This window comes from Musa acuminata, chromosome BXJ3-9, assembly GCF_036884655.1.
Source record: "Musa acuminata AAA Group cultivar baxijiao chromosome BXJ3-9, Cavendish_Baxijiao_AAA, whole genome shotgun sequence".
Lineage (NCBI taxonomy): Eukaryota > Viridiplantae > Streptophyta > Magnoliopsida > Zingiberales > Musaceae > Musa > Musa acuminata.
This window is the reverse complement of record NC_088357.1, coordinates 11,957,296-11,981,190: the sequence shown is the minus strand read 5'-3', so window position 1 is coordinate 11,981,190 and position 23,895 is coordinate 11,957,296. Positions and strand designations below refer to the sequence as shown.

Sequence of the window (23,895 nt, the reverse complement as noted above, 5' to 3'; positions counted from 1 at the left end):
TCCCGTATTCTGGGAAGAGGAAGCCTCTCCACAGTAATATCGTGCAGTTATCAATGATGCCTCCGCACGCATCTCAACGAGTAAACAATGGCTGATGCGGGACCGGCTGAGGAGGACCCGACATCTTAACCTTTATGGGTCCCTTAAGGCGTGAGTCCCACCAATCACTGAAAGTGCTTGCTGGTGGGCCCTTCCACGTTGTTGGAGGGCAATGCTGTGCCCGGACCCCTCTGGTGAGGCAGCGAAGCCTACTGAATCGCCATGGCGGGAGATGAGCGACCACTCGCGATGGGTGGAAATCTGACAGACCAACCAATCAGTGCAAGGTCTTTGTGGTGGCCCACCGCGAATGGGAGAACAAATCTTGCTGCTGCCTCTCGCGCGCGCCAGTAGCGTATCCCAAGCCAAATGCGAACCCGTTCTGGCGATGATTTCCTGCCGGGGATAAAACAGGGTTTCTATGTATTGGCGGCTCATGACATGATCTTATTTGGAGTGGGAGCACAGGAAAAATATGGAGCACTCCGTGAGCAAGGACCGTGAATCCTGCTGGATATCGAACTCGTGAGCCCCACCTACCCACGGTGTATTTAATAAAGGGAAGCACGTAAGCTTGCCTTGCAAAGTATTATTCGAATCGGGGAGCCAAAGAAGTGGAACGCGGTGACCACAGCGCACGCATCGGGACACGAGGCGGTGGAGGCGGAGGAGGAGGTGGTGGCGAAGGAATGTTAGGTTTGAAACAGTCGTCATCTAATCCATCGATCGGATCATAATAGAGAGAGAATTGAGAGGAGAGAGAAAGAGAAAGAACGAGAGGCTTACTGAATCCGGCGATTTCGTGGCCGAGGGGCTGCGGCGACGAAGCAGGGGAAGGAGATCGTCGGCCGTGGCGTCGTAGGATGGCCACCGTCCCTTGGTCCTCTGTCTTCAGGGTCTTCCTCCTCGTAATACTCCTCGCCGCCATCGTCATTGCCTTTGTCACCCTCCCCATCGAAAAGGTAACCGTTTACGCTTCGTGGTCGTGTATTTTGATCAGTCTAGGGCATCAACTTTGTGCGGTTGTTGCATTCTGATGATCTTGATGCTATCTGTATACGGGTTTCATGTTTTCTAGGGTCATGTTTTTTTTATTTGATCGTTTCTTTCCGCGTGTGATTTTGTATTCTTTAGGGTTTAGTGAATTGGAATTCTTCTGGTCTAGAGGTACTTCGGGATTGTCTTATAGCCCTCCACAATCAGAATGGCGTTGGTGGAGGAAAGAAGATTGTTTACCCTTTTTTGCTTTTCGTGTTTCAGATTGAAACGCACCTTTTAAACTAGCTCTAAAACAACAACGGACAATCTTGGGCAACATCCTAGCTAGTCACCTGTAATCATATAGACGTCGTCTCATAGATTTTGCAGTCTTCTCGTAACCACACAAACAAACCAGGATAGAATTTCAAGACAGAAAACTGTGGATGCATCGGGATTTGGTGAATTGGGTCTCTTTGATCATGGATATGACGGTGACACGTTGTTCACTTTCTTGATTGTCACAATATGAGCACATGAAAAAAGAGGAAGTCATAAAATTTTATTTTTATCTTTTTTTATGATGATTGGTTCTGGATGTTTTAGTCTTCAACTGGTCAATTTGAGTGTAATTAGCCTGCCCCCTAAGAATTTGTACTCCTCTAAATTATGGTTGAGAAATGATGGTGTCTTCTGGCTATGTTGAGTTTATTTTTTGTTTTTTTTCTAATTTCCCCCCTTTTTTTTTCTTTTTCTATCATTTGGTTGCAACCGTTTATCAATGAAACTATGGTGATGTGCTATTCTGTTGAATGTTATTGGCTCGTCAGCCGCTTATATGGCATCAGCATATTAGACACTAAATCTTGAATTTATGGGCACGTTGTGGCAGGCTTAATCTAACAATAAGCTGCCTACTTGTTACAGTTGGAGTTGGTATCAAAGGCTTACTAATAGACCACTTACATATCAAGCTACTTATTTCTTACTAATAGTTTTAGGACTTACTATTCCATTATTCTAATTTTTCACATATAGCCCAAAGTTCTCCTTTGCAATTCCATATGGTATTCAACTTAAATGATCTCGCATCATAATGTATGTCATGTTTGAGCAGTCCCACTTCCCTCAGGGGACAAGTATTCTCACATCTTAGACATCGACCAAGCATATATTACATTATTACTTTAACTTATATGGGTCATATTCCAGCAGTCCTACTTCCGTCAAAGGCCAAATACAACCACATCCCATAAATCAAGCAAGGATATAATGCCTTAATTTGTGTACAGTGTTGGAAAGTTTTTATTTACCTGGTCTAGATTGAAGTATCATACTATCCTCGCAATGTTATAATGAGCAGGTCTAGCTATGTTGCTCAGAATGTTTTGGCGTGAGCTACTAGTAGTAGACGACCTGTGTCATGTGGATAGGCCCATCTTCTTCTTTGTTATCTCCTTGTGTGGTACTATTCGGTTATGACGGGCAGTTTAATGGATGTGGCAGGGTTCTCCTGCCACTATGAATCTATGGTGTGGAGAGAATCACAAAAAAACTGACGTTGCATGCAGAAGAGGAAATTCCTTGATTGGTATGATGCTGAGGTCAATGCAATAGACTTGTGTGGCAAGGCTAGTTTTTAGTCTTTCTGCTTTATGGAATTTGGCAACTAAAAATAAGACTAAGGCTCGAGGACATTTTGCTTTGCTATCTATTTGTTTTAACAATAAGTTACCTTTTGTTGTTTGAATTTTCTAATGAAATCAATTCTCCATGGTTGTGAATTCCAGAGAGTGTCAAGTCATCTTAGAAAAGAGTCAAAAGTTATGTGGGATTAGTCTTGTTGAATAATGCTATAAGAATTGTGCTGTGGATGTAGTACTAAGTACTAACCATAGTTACCATTTTTTATGGCAAAACTAAATAGCAAGTAGATAGATATTTGCAAAATTAGGCTAAATGAATTGAGAAATCCATTCGAGTATATGATTACTCTAGTTATCGTACTGATACAGCTAAATCTCACAACACATTATTTTTCCTCCTCACATAGCTGCTGTCCTTATGTACTCATAGTTGTTCTTGTTAGAGGTCATGGAATATTGTGATCTACATATTGGGATGTGCTTTCTTGTTCTTTCACATAGAAAGTTGAATAATAACAGAAACTCCGGACTTGGTTTTTTTCAAGTTGTACATGTTACAGAGAAATCATTTTTTTGAGCATGTTCGACGATTGATTCTACTTTGAGGCTTTCTATAAATGATGTATAGTTACTCTCTTCCTACTGGATGTAATTAAGTTCTTGATTAAACGAAACTACTGAAGTTGGGTGGTTGACATTCAAATAAGTTGCTTTTTATTGGAATTTATCAATTTCCAGTTCAAAAAAATGACTGTACACCCTTAAAGTTTCTTATTGATTTTCTAGTATATGCTGTTTCTTAGAGACGAAAATTTTCATAAAGTTTTCATTTCCTTGTTTTCTTTCTCCTGACTATTTCTGCAGGCATATGTAAACTTCTTTTTGTTTGATTTCTTTATCTACATTTAATAAAAATTGTAAATTGGTTCTGATATATATTATGTCTGTATCTTCATTGTTCGGTGAGATTGTGATTTTCTTATATATAGTACTTGTGGTTGACAGTTTGTTAAAAGCTCTTTTACCTTTGTTGATATTATACTTTTGAAGCATATGGTCATTCTGGATGTGCTGCTTACCACTGATATTATCTTTATGACTAATTGTTGTTAATAATTGCTGACAAACAGATTCTCAGGGACTTTTTGGTCTGGATTGAGCTGAATGTTGGTCCATGGGGTCCTCTTGTTCTGTAAGCTATTAGCTAAGCTTGTTTTGTTTGCCTCTTATGGTTTTGATTGATTTTGTCAATGGTCATAGCTAGCAATATTGTCTTGCCACACCTAGCAGTTACTGCTTCCTGTGTGATTGATCATTTTTGGTTTATAATGCTACTCAAATAATCTAGACTAACTTGTTCTACTTCAAGCCTTCTAATTTGTCTATTTGATAACTCTTTGCTTTATTGTGGTTTAATGTTTCATTAATTCGATAGCTTTTCCCCATATTGATAATAATCTTGGTATATGCTGTGGTGCCTTCCTCTCTCTCTCTCTCTGTGCAACGTAAGATTGTATTTTTAATTTATGTGCTTTCTGATGGAAAATCTACAATCTGATATCAAGTGACTGAAACCACATTTTGTTTTTGTCTAACAATATTATTTTTCAAAAGAGTGCACTGAAACCATTAGTTTCTGGTGCCTCTACAAAATTTAAAGCCATAACCAATGTTTGCAATAATGAGCTGATGATGGATTCATTTAATTTTCAGACACTTAACTATATTTGTTTAGTTCTGCATCAAAGTTTCAGGATGAGCAATACCTGAAAATTTTTTTTTTCTTAATTCTGAGGTGGTGAATGTGACCATATTTTTGGTGAAGCAAAAGCATTTTCTCAGGGTTTTGTATAGATTGCTCATGACATCTGCTTTTTGTAACTCCAATGGTCATTTCTCCTTTAGTCATATAATAGATTTTGGAAAACCTAGGTGACAAGACACTGCCTCAAATGACTAACAGCAACCTGGAATGATCATAGATTGATCAATCATCTGATTTGCCATTGGGTTCTTTCTCTCTTTAGTCTTGATGGAGTATTAAAAGTTTAAGTTTAGCATGATAGCCATTTCATTGTTTAATTTGCCATACCCATTTCTGTTTATGAATTGGCTTAAATGTCTTATTGAATTTCTGAATTACTCATTGTTTAATTGCTACTGAGCTTTTCATTGTCCCTATTAACAGGGCTGTTGCATATATTCCTTTAACAGTACTAGCAGTCCCTGCATCAGTACTCACGGTAAGTATAAAGTTTTTTTAATAATGTTCATAATATCTTGGATTTGTAGTTCTGTTCTTATCCGTTTCTTATGTCAACAATCTTCACATATTTGGGTAGTTGTACTGGTTATCATTTTGTAGTTTATGAACTTCTCACAAGCCTAATATGCTTTGTTGCACTGATTGCTTCATTTGTAATCAATATGTGGCCTTCTTTTTACTTGTAATATGTCAAGAACTATATGTATTTAAAGCACTCTGTAATCTAGATAGTCTTCTGTTTATAGAATCTATGATAGTTGTTGAACTGACAGTTTTCTATAATCTAGATGCTGTACCACTGGTAATAACCTACATGATTTTCTATTTGTGTTGAATTTCCTATAGATGTTGAACTTGTAACTTAAATGTGGGCTTATGTACAGCTACTCCATTGTAAGCCTAATATTGATAGAAAATTTCAAAGTCTATCCATGCACAATTGCAATAACAATAAGCCATTATGTCCCAACTATGTGGCTAGTTACATAAATCTTTTTCAGTCATCGGCGATATCTTTAGTTAAATTGAGAGAATTGAATCTCCGTTTATAGTTTCTACTAAACTTTTCTTGGGTTTCCCTCTACGTTTGTTCATACCATTAATGTTAATTTTCTCACCTTGTTAATCATAACATCTACATATCTCCTTATAACATGATCGTATAATTTTAGACTGTTTTTGTCATTTTAGATGAAACTATACAAAATTGTTTATAAATAAATACAATTGTTATACAAGATATTCTTTTCTTTGTATCTAAACTCTTAAGGACACCCAGTGATCAGACAAAACATCTGACTCCTCTCTCACATCAGCCACTCAGCTTTTACTCATTGGACAAAACACATGAAAGCTTCCTATTTAAAAACTTTCTTTTTTGTGATTTATTGTTATTCATCAAGACCAACCTTTTAGAGTTTGCTTCTTGATGTAATTACATATTTGGTGATAACTAAGTAGCTACTTTAGTTGCTTTTTTAAAATATATTTTTTATATTGGAACTTTTATATATTGGTTGCCACATAGATAAGAGCTCATAGAAGACTCATTAGGTTGCACTTGGTTGATGTGACATCTTCTAAAGTGATCATGCTTTCTGCAATATTTGTGTTTAAAATATTTTAATTTTGCTTTGGTAATATGTTCAGTTCACCATGTGATAGAATCAACATTTTGGAATCTTCCAATTGTTATAACTTAGAATTAGTTTTTGACATGGCATTTTGGTTTTCGATAATTAAAGCACTTTCTTAAAACTATGTTTCTATTCATGTTTTAATGACTCAATGTACTGGATGAAAGTCCTTTTTATCTTGTCAGACCTTCAACAGTCGTACTAGACACTTTCAACGGTTGATCGCAATTTTTTTTGGAATACAGTATTTATGGTTAAATATGTATGCATTTTTTTTTTATTTCTTTGAGGCTCAATCATTATTGAATATGGTATTTTACCAGCTTGGTGGCGGATATCTATTTGGGTTGCCCTTAGGCTTTGTTGCTGATTCTGTTGGAGCAACAATTGGTGCAACAGCTGCATTTCTGCTTGGGAGAACGGTGAATAATTTTTAAATCTTTAGATTTGACCTTTAGTTAACATTTGACAATTCACATCACATCTTTATTGCCAATCAGTCTTTTATCTGCAGCAACAATTTTGGTGATAATTATTATTTAAACAGTGTTCATACTTCAAAGTAATGCTTTCAGCACCTTGGGTAGTTTTTCATGTTCATTTATCTCCATGAGCGTATTGGTCAAAATTGCCAAAGAATAGGTGTATTCTCTCATCAGTGGAATAGCAGGGTTTGTTTCTTTGCTAGGATTTCCAATTATTGAAGTATTAGAAAATCCTGTCATTTCAGGTGAAGTTTTTCGAGTAGATGGTGTACCTCTACCTGTCTCTCAAGGGGCATGGTTGTGTAGCAATCAATGCATACAAGACTTCAACACATTATTTTAGATTGGTGACAGCTACACTTTCTGGACACGTTCAGTCTATTATCAGTCCATAAAACAGATCAAGTTCCCTTCTTTTGCCATTGAACTTTTGCTTGACTTTTCTTTCATCGCTGTGCTTCATCTTGATCCTAGAGAGGAGGCTTAAGGAAGTGATCACTGGATGGGAGGAGGGGGTGTGCCGGGGGCAAAATGTTTGTACTATTTGCAAAAATCAATTAGAATTTTACAGTTTTTTGGGTTCGATTTTTTTGACAGAAATCAGCTCTGCCAACACTTGGCATGTAATGGTAAATCATGTTACACTGGCCACCTGAAAACTCCTATTGGAACTTTAAACCTCATGAAAAAGCTATGCAGAACTGCTTTGCTATGTACATTTTTAGGCAAAAGGGGACCTAGATTTTTTTTGGGTTTGTTTCAATGGAAACAGTAAATTGTATGCCTTTTTTTATTATTTGGAAGGCAAAGGAATACATATCCTCTCTTTGAACAAAATGAAGTAGACGTATAGGGACATTAAAAGAAACTGCAACAGCTGCTTCGGCCGTGCTCTTTCTCCTTTGAGTAAAGCTTTTGTTTCAGCTATTTCTTCAACAGAGAACCAAGGGTGTGGTTGGTTGTGTTCTTAAAGCACATTTCTTTATTCTTGAGCTTAAAAAAAACAAACTTTCTTGTTAAACTGCTTCTTGTTCAGAGTTGTTGGTTACACCTTTGCAATTTGGGTAACCAGGGTCAGAGTCACAGAAAAACTTCCCTTTCTGCAGGAGTAAGATTGTATATTTCAACTTTCTCAAATCGTTCAATGGTGGGAGCCTCATGCACTGAGCCACCTTGAAACAAATGCTTAGGCCAAGGTTTTAAATATTAGTTTGTAGTAGTTATGCATCACTAATTTTTTCATTTGCTGTTAATTAACAGATGTAAAGGTGTAAGTTCTTATGGTTGCCCATTAGTTTTGAACTTATTTTTTATTAGTTGGATCTTTTTAGAATTGTTGAATTGCTGCTTTTGGAGACCAACTTGGTTTGTCTTGTATCCCAGATCATTACACATGTCGCAAGACAAACTTAGATTTGGGTTTACTCTCAGAAATATTGTCCTTTTTTCAGTATGTTTAATTATGTTATTTGATGATTGCATTCATCTTGCTCCCTTTTTTGTTTTTTCAGATTGGGAGGCCTTATGTTCTTTCCAAGTTGAATGATTATGCTAAGTTTCAGGCAGTTGCTATTGCAATTGAGAGATCTGGGTTTAAGGTAAAAAGACATTTTGATACTTTTTGTGTTACCTTTACACACAGGATATGGGTCTCGATATTTTGTTAATGCATAGATTAAATTATTGAAATACAATTGGAAGGAACAAAACCAAGTTTCTGGTTGAGAATAATTTTCTTTTACAGTTCTTATAGATAAACCCTTATAAGGTTCAAATAATTTGTATTATATAAAATTTTCTCAGTTCTAATTATGGATGCCCTCGTTATCTAGCAATATTCTTAAGCACCTGAAAAAGTCAAGTATGTTTCTTTTCTGACATATAAAATAATTTCACTCAACAATTGTCACAGGATGAAGTATTTCTAATTTTTCGGTTCATAATGTTCGTAGCAAACTTCTTTGGAATATTGTCGTGTATTTGCTTCGTAGACTTACAAAATTTCTTGAACTTGCCATATGTTTCTCAAATATTCTGTTGTCTAATCAATCATCAACCACATATTTGTGCAACTCAAACTGCTGTGGAGAAATAATTGATGTGAATTGCAAAATCATCATAGATTATTAGCAGAAAATACTAGTTTAAGTCCATCTACTGGTACAAAATGCTTAAAAATGATGACTTGATGTCCTTGGCTGTTTATCTATTTCATTCCTATGGCTGTGTATGAATCAAGATTAATTGCCGTTAGTTTGTTACTTCCATTTGTTATGTCACTTCAACTTAGCCCATGCTTTTCCTGCAGCAGTATCATCATAAGGAGCTAAGCCAACATTAGTGAAATTGATTTATATTTGTTGAAATGACTATCTCAGATGCATGTCTCCAAATGTTCTTTTAGGTCCATCAGAGACTGGAGTTGGTCAATGTGCTCATGTATTATTTTACAAAACACTGTTGTCTGTTCAGTGTTCATTCTGACTCACTTTCTGATTCCATCTCTCTGTCATGTTTAAGAGGCAGTTTATTTGTTGACACTGCCATTCGTATAAGGCATTAACTACAAATTGATTATTTTAATAATCTGATATAGTCTGTGCCAGATCACATGTCCTACAGGCTTCTGAAGGAAATAGTCTGTGTTTGGCATTCAACAATTAGATTATTAATTTTTTTATGATATATTTATATGTGAAGTTATTATTAATATGGACTAGTTTTGTGGAGATGTGCATTGTAACTGCAACATCAACAAGTCATGATGTCCCAACTATTTGGGGTCAGCTGGACATATGCATTATAGCTAGTGAATAAAAATAAGTATAACATAAGAACAATGTGTTTGATTTTATTGATTTGTTGTGTTTCTTCATCCAATTCTGTTACACTGAACGTCATTCTAGTTCAAGCAGGGAGTAGCTTATCCACTATTTGATCATTTTATTTTATCTCTTTTTGCAGATTGTGTTGCTTCTTAGGCTTACACCTTTACTTCCATTTAACATGCTAAACTACCTCTTGTCTGTTACTCCTATTGGCATTGGAGAGTATATGATGGCATCCTTCCTTGGGATGATGGTATGTTTTCTTGAAACATCTTATATATTTTGAAAAGGTTACTAGAGAAGCGAAAATAGCAAAGTATAAGAATTTCTCAGCTGTTATGAGAGATTCAAAATTACTATAAGGCCACTCTGTTTGAATACATGATTATTTCTTCTGTTACAACTTTTCACATGTTTGTAAGTTTTGCATTTATTATGTTGATTTTGATATTGTTACTATGTAGCTACTGTGATCTATTTCAAACAGTAGGTTGAGCTATCATGATGAGTTTATAATTTTTAGATGTTTATAGATATATATAGTATGGGACAATGTGCTGGGGGCTTCAAAAGAGCTCAATGACTCGAGAAATCCTATGTAGCCAATCCACTAATACTAGGGACCTTATGGCTTGGTGTTGTCCTTGGTTGTTGTATTTGACTATTTTCTAAGGCATGCATACATTATATATGGGCTTGTCTTTGATTTCCTTACCTGGTCAATGGCCTAGATTTTTTATTTATACATCTAAGTGCACTTATTGGCTCTTTTTAGACATCTGATGTGTATACAAGTGACCTTCAAAAGCTATAAAAAAAGTGATATAGATTATTTAGTAATAAGTATTTTGGAGTCAGGATCAGCGGAGAAAATGTAAGATTATGATCAATGGAGCAAACTTTCGATTTGTCCCATAATCAGTAATATTGCATGCCTATCCACTCTCAATGGGTAACCAAGCACTGTGCTGGACGATTATGTATGTAATTATGTATTCTTTTTTCAAAATGCTTTTAACTAATGTTCGTCTTATCACCATAGATCCACATTGTATTTTTGATTTGTACTTGTAAGCATATCCAGAGCACCTTTTCATGCTTATTCTTCTCAATTTTTTATTACAGATGGTCTGGCGTGATCACTTCTACATCAATTTCATTATCTATTATTTCTTTTAATGCTTATTGCCCAAAAAGGTGTCGTTTGTTAATTAGATAATAGATAAGCAGCCCAATATTGTATGAGTCTACAAGAGTGACTGCTTAATTCTGACATTAGGATATCTAAATTTTTTACTATGTTCATGCCACCTTTTAGTGAACTATATGTTTCTTTTGGCTTTTTCTTATAATTGACATATACTGACTCTTTGACTTGGCAGCCAATTACGTTTGCACTAGTATATGTTGGAACAACACTGAAGGATCTAGCTGATGTCACGCATGGATGGAGTGAATTGTCGCCTACTCGTTGGGTAAAAGCATCAACTGCAAGCATAACCATACACATTCATGCATTCCTCTTTGTTGATGGTCATGAACATAAATGTCTATTGTTATACAGCTCAGTCATATGCATAAATGCATTTCCATATTTCTATTCCCGGTGTATCTATAGATCCCATTACATATATATTCATATATTTGTATGCATGCGAGTGTGTGTGCACGAGAATGAGAACATAGATCCCCACTTATTGGCATCGCAATTTGAGATCCTTTTGGTTTAAAATGGATGCAGGTGCTTATCATTTCAGGACTCGTAATATCTGGTAAGGAGTCTCTCTGCACATATCTTTTATTGAAATAACTCTAGAATGTCATGTTCATTTTCAAGGAGAGGGGAAAGGTACCAATATCCACAACCACAAGAAGTGAAACTATATGCTAGTAATATTTCATTAAACATATTTCAGGGGAAAATGAAATAGTGCACTGGCATTGTTCTTGTGCTAAATACTTTTAGTTTTTTCTTAAACATAATAAAGCAGGCATGCAAATGTATTTCCAAACTTAAGGGTGTGTAAACCAGATAATTGCATTTGCATGGTTTATGCTAGTGTTTTTTGCTTGGACCTGCACAACAACAAAAACTCTGAAAACAGTCCTTTTTCTGTTTTCCAATGAAACATCATGGAGATTCTAGAAGCATATACAAAGAAAGGAAAATAAAAAGAATATAACTTGATTTTTTAGGTGGAAGATTTTTTGTGTGTGAATTAAGCGATGTGCTTTCCTTCACGGAGGATATTGAACTTTTTGCTTGGTAGTTATAAATATTTGCCTCAGACATGCAAGAACAGATCTCGAAATATACTCATGTTTTTCCTGATTGGTCTTAGAAATCATGGAGAAATGGAGTGGGCAAACCAGATTAATCTGGTTAAAATGCATGCCAGTCTCATTAGTTGCTGTTTAAATCTTACGCTATGGGATTATTATTAGGTGAGACAAATGTTCTCTCTCTGTTATTGTGCAGCTATCCTCATCACATGTGTGACAAGAATAGCAAAGGCATCCTTGGAGAAGGCATTAGCTGAGAACGCAGAGGTGGATGCCCTAACCGCACCTTCACCGGTCTCTCCAGGTGCAACTGGTGACTTGCTCGAACCTCTCGTGGTTAAGATTGACACCTCTAGAAATAATCACGAAAAGTAACATTCTTTCTTTTTCGCAATGTAAATACTAACCCTAACAGGTTCTTCTGCATTATATAAGTTCATATATGCACAAGTCTCAATCCATCACTGGGTTCCAAGCAGCTGATCTTTATGCTGCCACTGTATTGACTATGTAGCTTTTTCAACCTAATATGGTAGTGTACAGTTGTAAGGATGTTTAATCAATGCGTGGATCCTGGTTGTAGCCTGTTCTCTTTCATATTCACACGATTACCATCAAATTCTGGATTTAATATTCTTGTGCATATACATGCACAATAGTTATCAAAACTAGGAATCAGATAATTGATTTATCTGATCCATCTATTGAATTGGTTTTTGGGTGACTAGGATGAATCGATCAGGTTAAATCAAACCGTTTTGGTTTTGTAATACGGTCCATACTACTTTTGTATTTAAATTGTTGTCATTTGTTCTAGAAGGTTTTTATATATGTCTGATTGCGTCTCTTCCCTATCAAACCCTCTCTCCTCCCGTGTGCCTTCTCATCTTTTTTTTTCTCTCTCTAACGATCCCTCTTTCATTTTCCCTCTCCTTTTTTCCATTTAAGCTTTATTCCTAATGTCAGATCTTTATTTTCGTTTATGTTTTAAGATTATTTGCCTGTTTACTAATTTTTAATAGTATATCTATCTTTTTGAATTTGAACACTACATATGATTTCAAATTATTTTAAAATATCATTTAATTGAAGATATCGTCCACCAGTTTGACTAGGAATCCAGTGGCTCGAGAGTTATATGCAGCATCGAGCAAGTGTGCCATTCAATCAAAGCCCAGTTCACATGCTAATTATTTCGGCCAGAAATAATTGGTATGTTCAGAAATGAATGCATTCGGGGCTTACATCGACAAGGGTTTACCTCGTTTCCTCATTGGTAGATTTGATGTGGAATGATGGGAATTGCTATCATAGAGAAACATGTTCGACTTTGGAGTCCACCTGAATCCTCACGCACCTCTCCAAACTTGTCCTCCGCCATGAGAAATCCTTAACCTTCTTTCTAATGGAATCATATGGGTAATAATAGACCAACGATTGTTAGCATTTCTAGCTTGCTAATGAAATATAAATCTCAAAAGGCATTAAGACTTATGTAACAAGTTCATATCAGTAGATGAAATTAGCATGTATACATTCTGAAGTAGCTCTGACTTTCCGTATCTCCTATATAACAGCACCAGTAATGCTACTAACATTTCTAAAGCATATCGTCCTCAGAAAGGGTGCCTATGGCAAGTCAGTGCCTTGAGCTTAAAACCAACAAAACTGCCCTGAATGCCATTTTAGCACCGCCAGCCAGCGTAGTTAACTCGTAACATTAGTAGCTACTAAATCAGTGTGAAGAAGGGAGCATGCAAGGACCAATGGGTAATATGATCAAACCTTTACTTCCCAGCAGATCCAGTGCGGACTGCATGTTCGAATCCATCAGTTGCCCCATCGCTTCTTCAAGAGGCTCACCACAACACTGCTGATGGAGCAAGTAGTGCCCATAACCCTGCAAAACAACAAGCTCATAACTACAGGATATGAGCACACCAGAGCTGTGGCAATCAGATTGGAGATATAATACAGAATGATACAGAAAAATTTACTTGAAGAATTATCTTGATTGCTGTTATCTCTTGCACAATCATATAGTAGTAGCGGGATTATTTTTTCTTTTCCCAAACTGGAGTTTCTATTTGCCAAGGTGAATGCGACAAATAATATGTTGCTATTGCAAGAACAATATGTGTATCGGTCATTTTAGCTTTAATTTGAATAAGCAATCAGAAACTATGTGCTCTAAGATAGCCACTGGAGGATGTCCTATTCATATTGTTGAAAATTGATAAAGATTTGCTCCTCATAATAAACAAAATGAACAACTGCAAGGCATGATTTGGACAAGATAGAGAATCCTTGACGTATGATGATTCAATTCCTGGCGTCTAAGGAAGCTCATGACAGAAATATTTAGCTCTTACGCATTGGAACAACATGGCACTCATGCGTGCCAAAGAGAAGATGAGGATCATTTGTACATGATCCGTTTTGAGCTGTCAATACATTGCAGCTCAGCCTATAATTAAAACATACTCATACTTACCACATTAAAAGTTTGCTCTTACGAAAGCAGGGAAGGAAAAGGAGTACCAACCAATGGTTCGAATGGAACTAAAAACCAGTGGTAGTGGAGTACCTCTACATAAACAAAGGGGTATATCGCAGCTTCACCATTTAACCGGCTCTGGCTTACTACCTGCAAAATAATCAAGGCAAAAGATTTTGAAATTCTATAACCACTATGTTGAGGTTCGTAAAATGAAAACAAAATTGTTCAAGTTGGAAAAGGAACAAGGTATTTGTATCTTCTATAAGGAGTCTTGATTTAGAAAGCAAAAAAAAAGAGTACCTGAAAGATAAACCGAAGTTCGGGAAACTTTTAAACCCTCTTAAATCCTTATATTAAGTTGCCTAAATAATAAAACAACAACTAAGACCTACTTATGGTTGGGCTGGTAAGGTCCTGTTCTGAACTTGTCCAAACCCTCCCAAACCCTTTTGTTACATTTATTTGCTTCATAACAGAAGACATATGCATATAAGATCTATTACAAACCTTATATACATAAAAAAATGTGATAAATTAAAAAAAAAAAAGAAGCCAAAATTAGAACATGATATACGAGTCATGCAAGACAATACCATATTAATAGGGGCCCTATTAATACTAAAAAATGAAAATGCTCCTACAGCATTTGATACCGATACAATGTGTCTCAATTGTGAATCAACTGAATAATAGTTGAGCCACTCATCAAATGTGTCATTGGTAGATAGTACAATTGGAACACCTTCAACTTGTATGTATTGGGATCAGGTATTAATATGACCAGGCACAACTATTGAAAACTATAATTGCCATCACTAAACTGCAACCACAGGCCACATAAAACCATCGACTCTGCAACTTTGGCCACAAAACCCTGTGCTAAAATGGTGGTTGCAGTCATGAGCATCTTCTGCATGCTTTATCTCACTGATCTCTCTCGTCTTCTTTTGGTCATCAACATCTTTTCCCTTGCCCTTTGCCTTCCCTTTCATAAATTATTTTTTGACCACTGCCTACCTCTCTATGTTGCAAGAACATAATTATCCCTGGCCACCATTGCCATTACCATCAATGTGGGTAGAAGCATTTTGGATCTTGTGGAGATTGGAATCAGACGGAGAGGTCCTGCCATTCTCATAATTGGATTGCTTATTAATTGCATTTAATGGATCAATACAATGAGACAACATTTGCCTTGTCATGCCCCACAGATAACTGAGACTACTATCATGTCATGAAACTCACGGAGGACTGACTATACATTTGGTGCTCTAATCTGATATCTTTCCTCCTCATATCAAGCCTCCTAATCATGTTGGTCCTCAATCTAGAATTTTAATAGATGTGGCGGATCTCCCACCTCATATAGTGGGTCATCACACAAATACAGGTCAATCATATTTGTCCCAATTTAAAGAAGAAATGCAAAGCAAAGGATGCCAAGATTTAGAACAGTAAACAAGCACAAACACTAACATAAAGCTTGGGTTTACCTTAGTCTGGAGAAAAAGATATCTATTACTTGAGATTTAAGCTTGATTTGGATGAAACCTTTAAGAGAGAGAGCTTCTCAAAAAGAAAACTAGCTATTACAAAAGTGAGAGTTAGAAGTGAAGGGTCGTTACTATTTTAATAGAAGGAAAAATTGAAAATGGGGCTGCTACTACAAATTGCATGGTAGGATGATGTGGATATCAAGTGGTACAGATACCATCTTGTATTTGTACATTTCTTTTGTGCCTAGTATGAACTGGTATGACCTATGATGATCAGAATGCAAGCCCATTGTGTTTAGACCAATAAATACCAGTCAGTCGTGCCCACACATGCTATTTCAAAATTTCAGTTCAAATATATTGATTGATGTCATTGGTATGGTCTTTTGTTAAAATGGAATGCCCAACATAGCTAAAATTGTACTTTCATTTCCAGAAATTTTAAGTTCTAATTACCTTTTTCTAGGATATTGAAATGTTAGGTTGCTAAAATATCCTGCTCTTGATGGCAATATTTATTGGTTACTTGTTACCATCTCTGTAACAACATACTCTAATGCTTCTTGTAAATGCTAATGATTGTTGAATATGATATTATATGCTTGACATATTCTCTGTAGACAAATCCATGTCATAATGTATCTTTCTCTTACAAGTTGGCGATATTTGATGTATAAGCAAAGTCCATTACAAGATTTGATGCATAAGCAAAATATCCTGTTCTTGATTAATAAGTTGGTGATATTTATTGATTACTTGTTATCATCTATCTGTAACAACATACTCTAATGCTTCTTGTAAATGCTAATGATTGTTGAATATGATATTATATGCTTGACATATTCATTGTAGACAAATCCATGTCATAATGTATCTTTTCTTACGAGATTTGATGTATAAGCAAATCCATACCATACCATATCATACATTCTTCTAAGCCAAGAAGAACAAATGTTTGTCAAAGATATGAATTGCTAAAACACAACTTATAAAATTGGTGATCCAATATGCTTTTTCTGTTCGTTTCATTCAGATATTTTTATATCTATTTCAAAGAAAATTTACAATAGTAATTAATCCGAAAATTACTAAGGAATTTAATATTTTTGTTATTTGGGCTTAAATGCTAATGATTGTTGAATATGATATTATATGCTTGACATGTTCTTTAATAGACAAATCCAATCTCATAATGTATCTTTTCTCTTGTGAGGTTTGATGTATAAGGATATGAATTGCTAATCAATATGCTAATGGTATACAATATGCTTTTACTGTATGTTTCAATCAGATATTATTTGTATCTCTTTCAAAGAAAATAAATAATTTAATCTAAAAAACTAAGGAATTTACCATTTTTGTTATTTGGGCTTAAATTCCGAAACTTGGACTAAAGATCTACTAATATCATTGAAAATGACAATAGCAAAAGTTTTCAGCATATTGCTAAACTTTACCTGATCCTAGAAACAGCATCAGCTGAACAGTTCATAGAAATTTCTTTCAAGCTTAATTTTTAACGAGAAAAAGCAAATATTTATCATGTGCTGTTCAAACTTGGACCCATATGAGATATTTGCATGGTGAGAAAATAGAGTAAGTCACATTGGTATATTTTGATTCCCTGCAATTTGTCATATAAGTTTTCATATTGGTATAATATAGCTTTGCTAAGTTAAAACTTAAAACTGTTTCTAGAACATAATATTTTCTTCTTTTTTTACTTTTAATACAACATATTAAAAGAGATATACAAATCAAAAACTTTAAGAACACAAGAAAGAAATTTAACCAACCTTGAGCTGAAGTTTTAAAAACTTTATATAATCGATGACATCATCCAGAACAGATTCTTTTTTACCCTAGATGTGATAAAAAAAAAGGAGGGGAAAGATAAGACTTCCATGATCATACGATGAATACATAGCCACCTATTTTGTATGTTTTACAAACATAGGAATGTTAATTATTATTATCTAATAATTAGCTAACACAGAGTACAAATTTTCATTGCATTAGTGGAGTAGAATGAATATGGAGTAATACATCCCAAGTCAACATCTGATATTAAGAGGAAGTGCCAGAGCAATTCATATATGAGAGTAACTAGTTCAACATCTAGCAAGAAAGAACAAGGAAGAGGCAAGGTAATATTCAAGCAGTTAGTTAGTTATGCTAAGATCATAAAGCACTGTCAAATATTGCAGATTAAACAAATGTATCACCACATACACATACAAACAAGCAAGAGAAAGCTACCAACACATGACAGAAAGTTTGTGCACAGCCAGAAGGTACATTTTGCCCAGGCAACTCGCTGATACCATTTTTGTCTTGATTTAAAACTGCGTCCATACTCCATACTATATAAAATAATTAAAATAATTAGCATGGAAAGATGCCAAATATTCTAATGGAGGAGTTATGTTGGTTTGTTATGAAAAAAGTGGGTTCAACAAATGGCCTTCTGATCATGCTGGGGTTTGGTGAAGAACATTGACAATATAAGATTATAGACTACCAAGCTAGGCATCAAGTGGAACTAAGATGGAATAACATAGGAAAGTTAACAAATTCAAGGTACAGTCCTCATGCCATAAAAATACAATAATTAAGTACAAGTTGAGACAATTATAGCAAAAATGAACTGAAGAACGTATCATGCAGCAAATTAGGAATAAAAGGTAGATTGCCCAAAATTCTCTTAAAACTATTTAAAAATAGATATGCAACTCTGACAAGGCCAGCAAAAGCTACAAAGATAAAACAAAGCGTAGCTTAAACAAAAAAAAATTTAATGCTCATCTATCTTACCTGGCCAGAGAATGGTATACTATTTTGCAATGCTTTAATTCCTTCAGAAATCCTAGCTCTGCGGAGCTGCCATTACCATATTAATAAGAAGCTCATCCAAACCAAAGATTAAGAAATTAAAATATCAAATTATAAAAAAATTTATGTTGTCCATGAAATGCCAGAAAATTAGGAAAATAATCAAAAAGCTAAATTTACTATGATTTATCATAAATCTGCAACTATTTTCATGAACAAGATATTCATTGCAAGAAGTGAAGATTTTAGTTCGAGATACAAACTGATGGATTATTCATGATCAAGCAGTTTGAGAATGACACAATGAAAAAAAGACAAATAACATCAGTTCAAACCACATTCAAATTCGATATACAACAGAAAATAGACAAATAGCAGTGATTAAGTGAAGACTTGGACTTGCAGCAAAATAGGCTACTTCAATGGATGCCATCAAGCTTGAACAAATTGTATTAGTTAAGCTGATAATATGATAGTATACCTGAGCAAGCTCTAAGAGCCATGTTCCATGATCAGAACTGCTTAACTTAATTGCAGTACAAGATATATAAACTTCAGAAACTCGTATCAGAAAAAAAATCTTATATTTTTGTTATAGACATCTTTACCCTGTTCTTTGTAGCAGCTCTAGCTTTGTCTTCTCTTGAGTGAACCATCTCTCTTGAATGAATCTCAATGGCATGTTCTTTCCTTTCATCAGAGTTCTCTTTCATTAAAGCATGACTCTGTTTATCGAAGTCACATCAGAATACAGCAACTATGTATAAAAGATTAACATATTCTTAGACATGGCCTAGAGTTTATTTTCACTACTAGAACATGTTCATATTAAAATATTAACATATTCATTTTTGTGAAAGGGAATATATCAGTATTCTTAGGCATGGTTTCCTTTCCTTCTTCGACACTTGGACATAGAGATGCAAGCTGATTATCTCTTCAAATTTCCAGAAAGTTTTGTTCTGCAACCGACATTACTTGTCTACAAAGAAAGGAAATTCTTACCCTGGGAACTGTGGCACTTGTGCCAACCTCACCATTCTGAACAAGAGACAAAGCTTTGCCAATGTAGCTTGTGGATTCCCTTTTAATGTAAGGAGTGTTTACTACTGTAGTGCTGACATTGTCAATCGATGAGTTATTTGATTGATCCAGAAGAGGATTCTCGATGAGTTTGAAATGTTGAAACAGATTTCTTGTTTGGGAACCATAATATGATTTAGCAGCATCCACTCTAGAAATTGGCAAAACAAAATCGCCCAGTATGTTTTCAGCAGGAATGGTACAAAGTTGCCTTGGGTCAGAAAATGGAGCATCAGTATAAAGCTCATTAACACTGTTGGAAAATACTTGCATATAATGAATCTGAGGTGAGATGAAATGCTGGGAAACAGAAGATTTTTCACTTCCAGGAATAGGCACGATATTTAGTGATATTGCTCTTGCTTGATCTGGCAACAGCATCAAGCTGCTCATCCTGAAAAAATTTAGTTGCTCTCTTGACCAGGGTTTCTCACCACAACTACCTTCACCCATGTTGCCAAAAGGAAATGAAGTCCAATGCATGAAACTACTTGCAATCACTGACTATTTCTGCATAATTAGGTACAACAGAATATTAATTAATGAAAATAGAAATTTGAATATACAGTGAAATTGGTGTTTGATCAAATAAGCACTCTCTTTCATTTCATAGAATTGTTCTTCCCAGGAGAATGATTGAATGAAAAAAGTGGAAGGTTCATAATGGTATACTAGGATTCTCCAATAATATTGCACAAGATACTACCATTATCATGCTATAATAAATTATTTATAATTTGGCAACAGATTGATTTTTTTTTAGTCTAAGGAACCTTTGGAAATTTAGATAACATATAAAAGAATGCAAACTACACATAATTCTGAGGAAAAGCATATGGAGGGATAGAAAATCTGAATTGAAGATATGAATGTAACCCGCATGCCTGTTTAGATATTTGAGCAATTATCCAAGTCAATTGAAGTCAAAATTCACTGAACTTAAATATAAAGTTCAGGTCATTGAAAAATGAAGTTAAGCTCATCTTAAACTTTTATCCTATAAATCTTACCAGATAGCAGACAAGAAAAGTAAATAAACAAAGTGAAATATGCATATGTGGATTTTCTAAACCCTTTTGTTAGTGACACAATCTCAACAAATGTATTTAAGCATTATAAAGGTGGTTCTAGAATCTGCAATCTTCAGATTTATACTACATATTAATATTATTAAGTTCCAAATTTGGCAAAGATTATATTCTAAATTGTGCCTACATTTGTATTGGCCTGATAGTAGCCATCTTATATTTCTTTGCTCTGATTGTGAGTCACAACATGTCATACATTCAATTAAATTACCAGGAGTTCCAATATCCATCATATTTCACCTTTTGCTCAGAATATTTGCACAGAGGATTGCACGTTTTTGATGCATACACATTTTGTAGATATGAAATACATACATAATTGTGCTTGTTTACAACCTTGTTCTACAAGACATCTTCAACCAATGAAGTGCTTCAATGATACTGAACTGACCTTATTTCCAGGATACCTAAAATCAGTTCTCAACATGAAGTTGCTCCTTTAACTTTGATTAGGAAATGTTGAGGCAGAAGCTAGTTAAAAGTGAGATGAAAACTTAAGTTATAGTTAGAAAAAGGGAAAGCCACCAGTCTGCTAATGCATTAAGTTCTTTATCTGGAAAGGAAAATGATTATGTTGGCAGGATTAGCAAATATGCAAAGAAGCATACCCTAGTATTGGTCATCACCAAAAGATTCTTATGCCAATCTATGCAAATGAGTGCCAGCAATATATTAGTACAGTATGCATATACATGGATGCCAACAATAGAAACCATATCCATTACAGAGAGTCAAACCATTCTAAGTCAAAATAGATATAATTCTTCTTTCTTGACTAAGCCACAAACCAGGGAAGGCTGAGTTCCCATTGGTTAGTAGCACCAGCCCCATAGGGGGCTACCGGCCTCTCACCTAGCACATGTGTCAAGAGAAAACTAAGCCCATGGATAACTAATCGAAAATCTATCTTCTTTGGTTGGTGGCTCAACCAAGACTGGTAAGCCAGACAACCAAAATTATAGATGATTATCAAACTTAGGACCTCCTAGCATATGATGCTCTGATACCAAATACAAAGTAAACATCCATATGTAGGATATGCTGCACTGATACCAAATACAAAGTAAACAAGTGAATGAAGGAGTTTCTAGTATGGAACAAAACATATTTTTTCTAAGATTCAATTGTAGAATATTTAAAACAAGCATTACGTAATTTAATTAAAAGACAAAAAAATGATCAACACCAATCGCACTCTCACTCAAGAATTCACTCACAAGAACGGAAGTTAGGCGCACCACGCACGTCTTCTATGTGGATGATGGAATCACACAACTGAGAAATAAACATGATCTCACAACACTTGTACATAATGTGAGGAAAACAAATTTAACTAGCTCGGTCATATTTCTAACTATAAATCTTTTTCTATGTATATAGGCCCCCAAGTACAAAAAAATAAAAATTGAAAATATATAAAAATATAGTCAAGAAAATTCATATCCCTTAGGTTGAGGACCATCAATCATTCTCTTTCTTTGGGGAAGGTGTTCTTCCAAATATATTCGATATATAGTCTTCCTTTTTTTACAAAATTTTTCACTGGCATTGACTACCTTTGCATAGGATCTTCAAAAAGCTTAAAAACCTTATTTGATAATATTCAGTTAAGCTCAAAAGTCTTATTTCTTTCATCCATTTCCATTAGTTTTTTCCTTTTTTTCCCTCCTTGAACAATTAAAGGAGCAAGTCTGTTAGCTCAGCTGGCAAAGTGCAGCCAAGATCTGTCAAGATGAGAGCAAGTGGTCGACAGAATTGCAGTTAAAAGAATTTCTGAAATTAAGTAGATACTGTAACAGCAATGACAGAGACAATCTAGTCTAACACAAAGCAGAAGCAGCATTCAGTTGACAAATCTCCTATCCACAAGACTATCTAATCGAGTCTAACAAAAACCAAATGCAGCATTTAGTCGACAAATTTCCTATGCAAAGAAAAAATCAAGTGACATTAATATTCTAGAGCTAATTGGTTGAAGATCAGTGCCTAAAGTTACTTATTCTTTTTTATGATACTTGTTAGGGCAGGAATAAGAGGGCAATTAGGTAATTTTCTGGTTTCTTATTTTTTAAACTCTCTAACACTAATGCCTACTACTGAGAGCAGCACAAATAAATAAATTCTCGATGCGCATGACGCATATGGACATCAGTCTGATGATGAGCAAGGAATTTGACAAGTTGTTGAGCTGAAAATACAGCAACTGCGCACTACTTATCAGGATTACTCTGAGGTGATTATTTGTGTTGATCAATACATCACCGATGCTGAAAAAAGTCATCGGTATTCTCGATCGTAATCATCTCCCGTAAGCACCAACAAAACCTACATTGCTCCGATTTCAAAAGAATCCCCAATCAACAGTCAGTAGGTCCAGAACACTGTAATGATCGAATAAGATCTAGAAATCATCAGAAGTTTTCATATAATATAGTATTATATTCACAATCTCATATCAAGAAGCAAACTCAACATATAGATGCAGTCGGTGTCAGGCATTTCGTTAGACATTAATCACCAGTAGAGTATAAAAGAAGCACAAAGCATCTCCATCAGATAGCTTGGTTCATTTATCAAACTGGAAGAGCAATAAACATCATGCATCGGAAGGCAAGTGTTCAAAGAGACTGATGTATCCTTCGAAGAAACCCAACTACAACCAAGGAAAGATCAAGAACAGAGGCAGCACATAATCCGAACGGGGAGAAATCTTCGGTTCACTGAGAACAAAAGACCGGGATGAGGGAAAACAAGGCAAGATGTGGATCGATGCCATACGAATGGGAGAGGGGGACGACTCCGATGGCATCACCTTTAGGGTTTCGAAGAGGAGGACGAAGAGACGTAGCGGAGCAACAGCATTTGTTGGTTGCTCGCTCTCACTTTGATTTGGTTTCTGAGCGTAGCAGTCGCGTGCCTGCTCTTATATGAGAGAAGAGATGTTTTTACGAAATTACCCTTATCTTTCGAGGGAAGGCAAGCAACAACAATATGCTTGATCATTGATCATTTACTTGCTTTGTTTACTAAAAGATTCAAATCGGATCATATTTGAATGCAGGATAGGATTGGGATCATAAAATTTACTCTATTTTGTGCTCGAATAAGCAATATCTGCCTTGCAATCGGCTTTTGATTTTATATAGTTCTTCGCCTTTGGAGAAGAAATTTTTACACTCAAAACCAATATTTTTTTACACTTAACTATTCGTTTAGTGATGCTGTATCAATCTCA

General features: G+C 35.3%; 2 protein-coding genes across 2 annotated transcripts; one reads left to right on the top strand and one right to left on the bottom strand.

Moving 5' to 3' along the window:
• Positions 1 to 618: 618 nt before the first annotated feature.
• Positions 619 to 12,258, top strand: LOC135649021 (uncharacterized). Its single transcript, XM_065167115.1, has 9 exons — positions 619 to 1,001; positions 3,794 to 3,855; positions 4,852 to 4,906; positions 6,389 to 6,487; positions 8,062 to 8,148; positions 9,515 to 9,631; positions 10,761 to 10,853; positions 11,120 to 11,150; positions 11,858 to 12,258. Exons 1-9 carry the CDS (start codon positions 903 to 905, stop codon positions 12,034 to 12,036), a joined length of 822 nt encoding a protein of 273 aa, XP_065023187.1. The 5' UTR covers positions 619 to 902; the 3' UTR covers positions 12,037 to 12,258.
• A 1,021-nt stretch (positions 12,259 to 13,279) lies between these two features.
• Positions 13,280 to 20,186, bottom strand: LOC103998264 (uncharacterized). The gene is made up of 6 exons (XM_065167068.1): positions 19,495 to 20,186; positions 19,098 to 19,214; positions 18,472 to 18,537; positions 17,454 to 17,519; positions 14,249 to 14,308; positions 13,280 to 13,561 (listed from the first exon to the last, which is right to left on the bottom strand). The coding sequence occupies exons 1-6, from the start codon at positions 20,053 to 20,055 to the stop codon at positions 13,397 to 13,399; spliced, it is 1,035 nt and encodes a 344-aa protein (XP_065023140.1). The 5' UTR covers positions 20,056 to 20,186; the 3' UTR covers positions 13,280 to 13,396.
• Positions 20,187 to 23,895: the final 3,709 nt, after the last annotated feature.

Coding starts and splice junctions, on each gene's coding strand:
- LOC135649021 (XM_065167115.1), top strand. CDS start 903: ATGGCCACCGTCCCTTGGTCCTCTGTCTTCAGGGTCTTCCTCCTCGTA. Junction 10,854..11,119: donor AATTGTCGCCTACTCGTTGG/GTAAAAGCATCA, acceptor AAATGGATGCAG/GTGCTTATCATTTCAGGACT. Junction 11,151..11,857: donor TTCAGGACTCGTAATATCTG/GTAAGGAGTCTC, acceptor GTTATTGTGCAG/CTATCCTCATCACATGTGTG.
- LOC103998264 (XM_065167068.1), bottom strand. CDS start 20,055: ATGCATTGGACTTCATTTCCTTTTGGCAACATGGGTGAAGGTAGTTGT. Junction 17,520..18,471: donor GTATACCATTCTCTGGCCAG/GTAAGATAGATG, acceptor TATCACATCTAG/GGTAAAAAAGAATCTGTTCT. Junction 14,309..17,453: donor TTTTAAAACTTCAGCTCAAG/GTTGGTTAAATT, acceptor ATTATTTTGCAG/GTAGTAAGCCAGAGCCGGTT.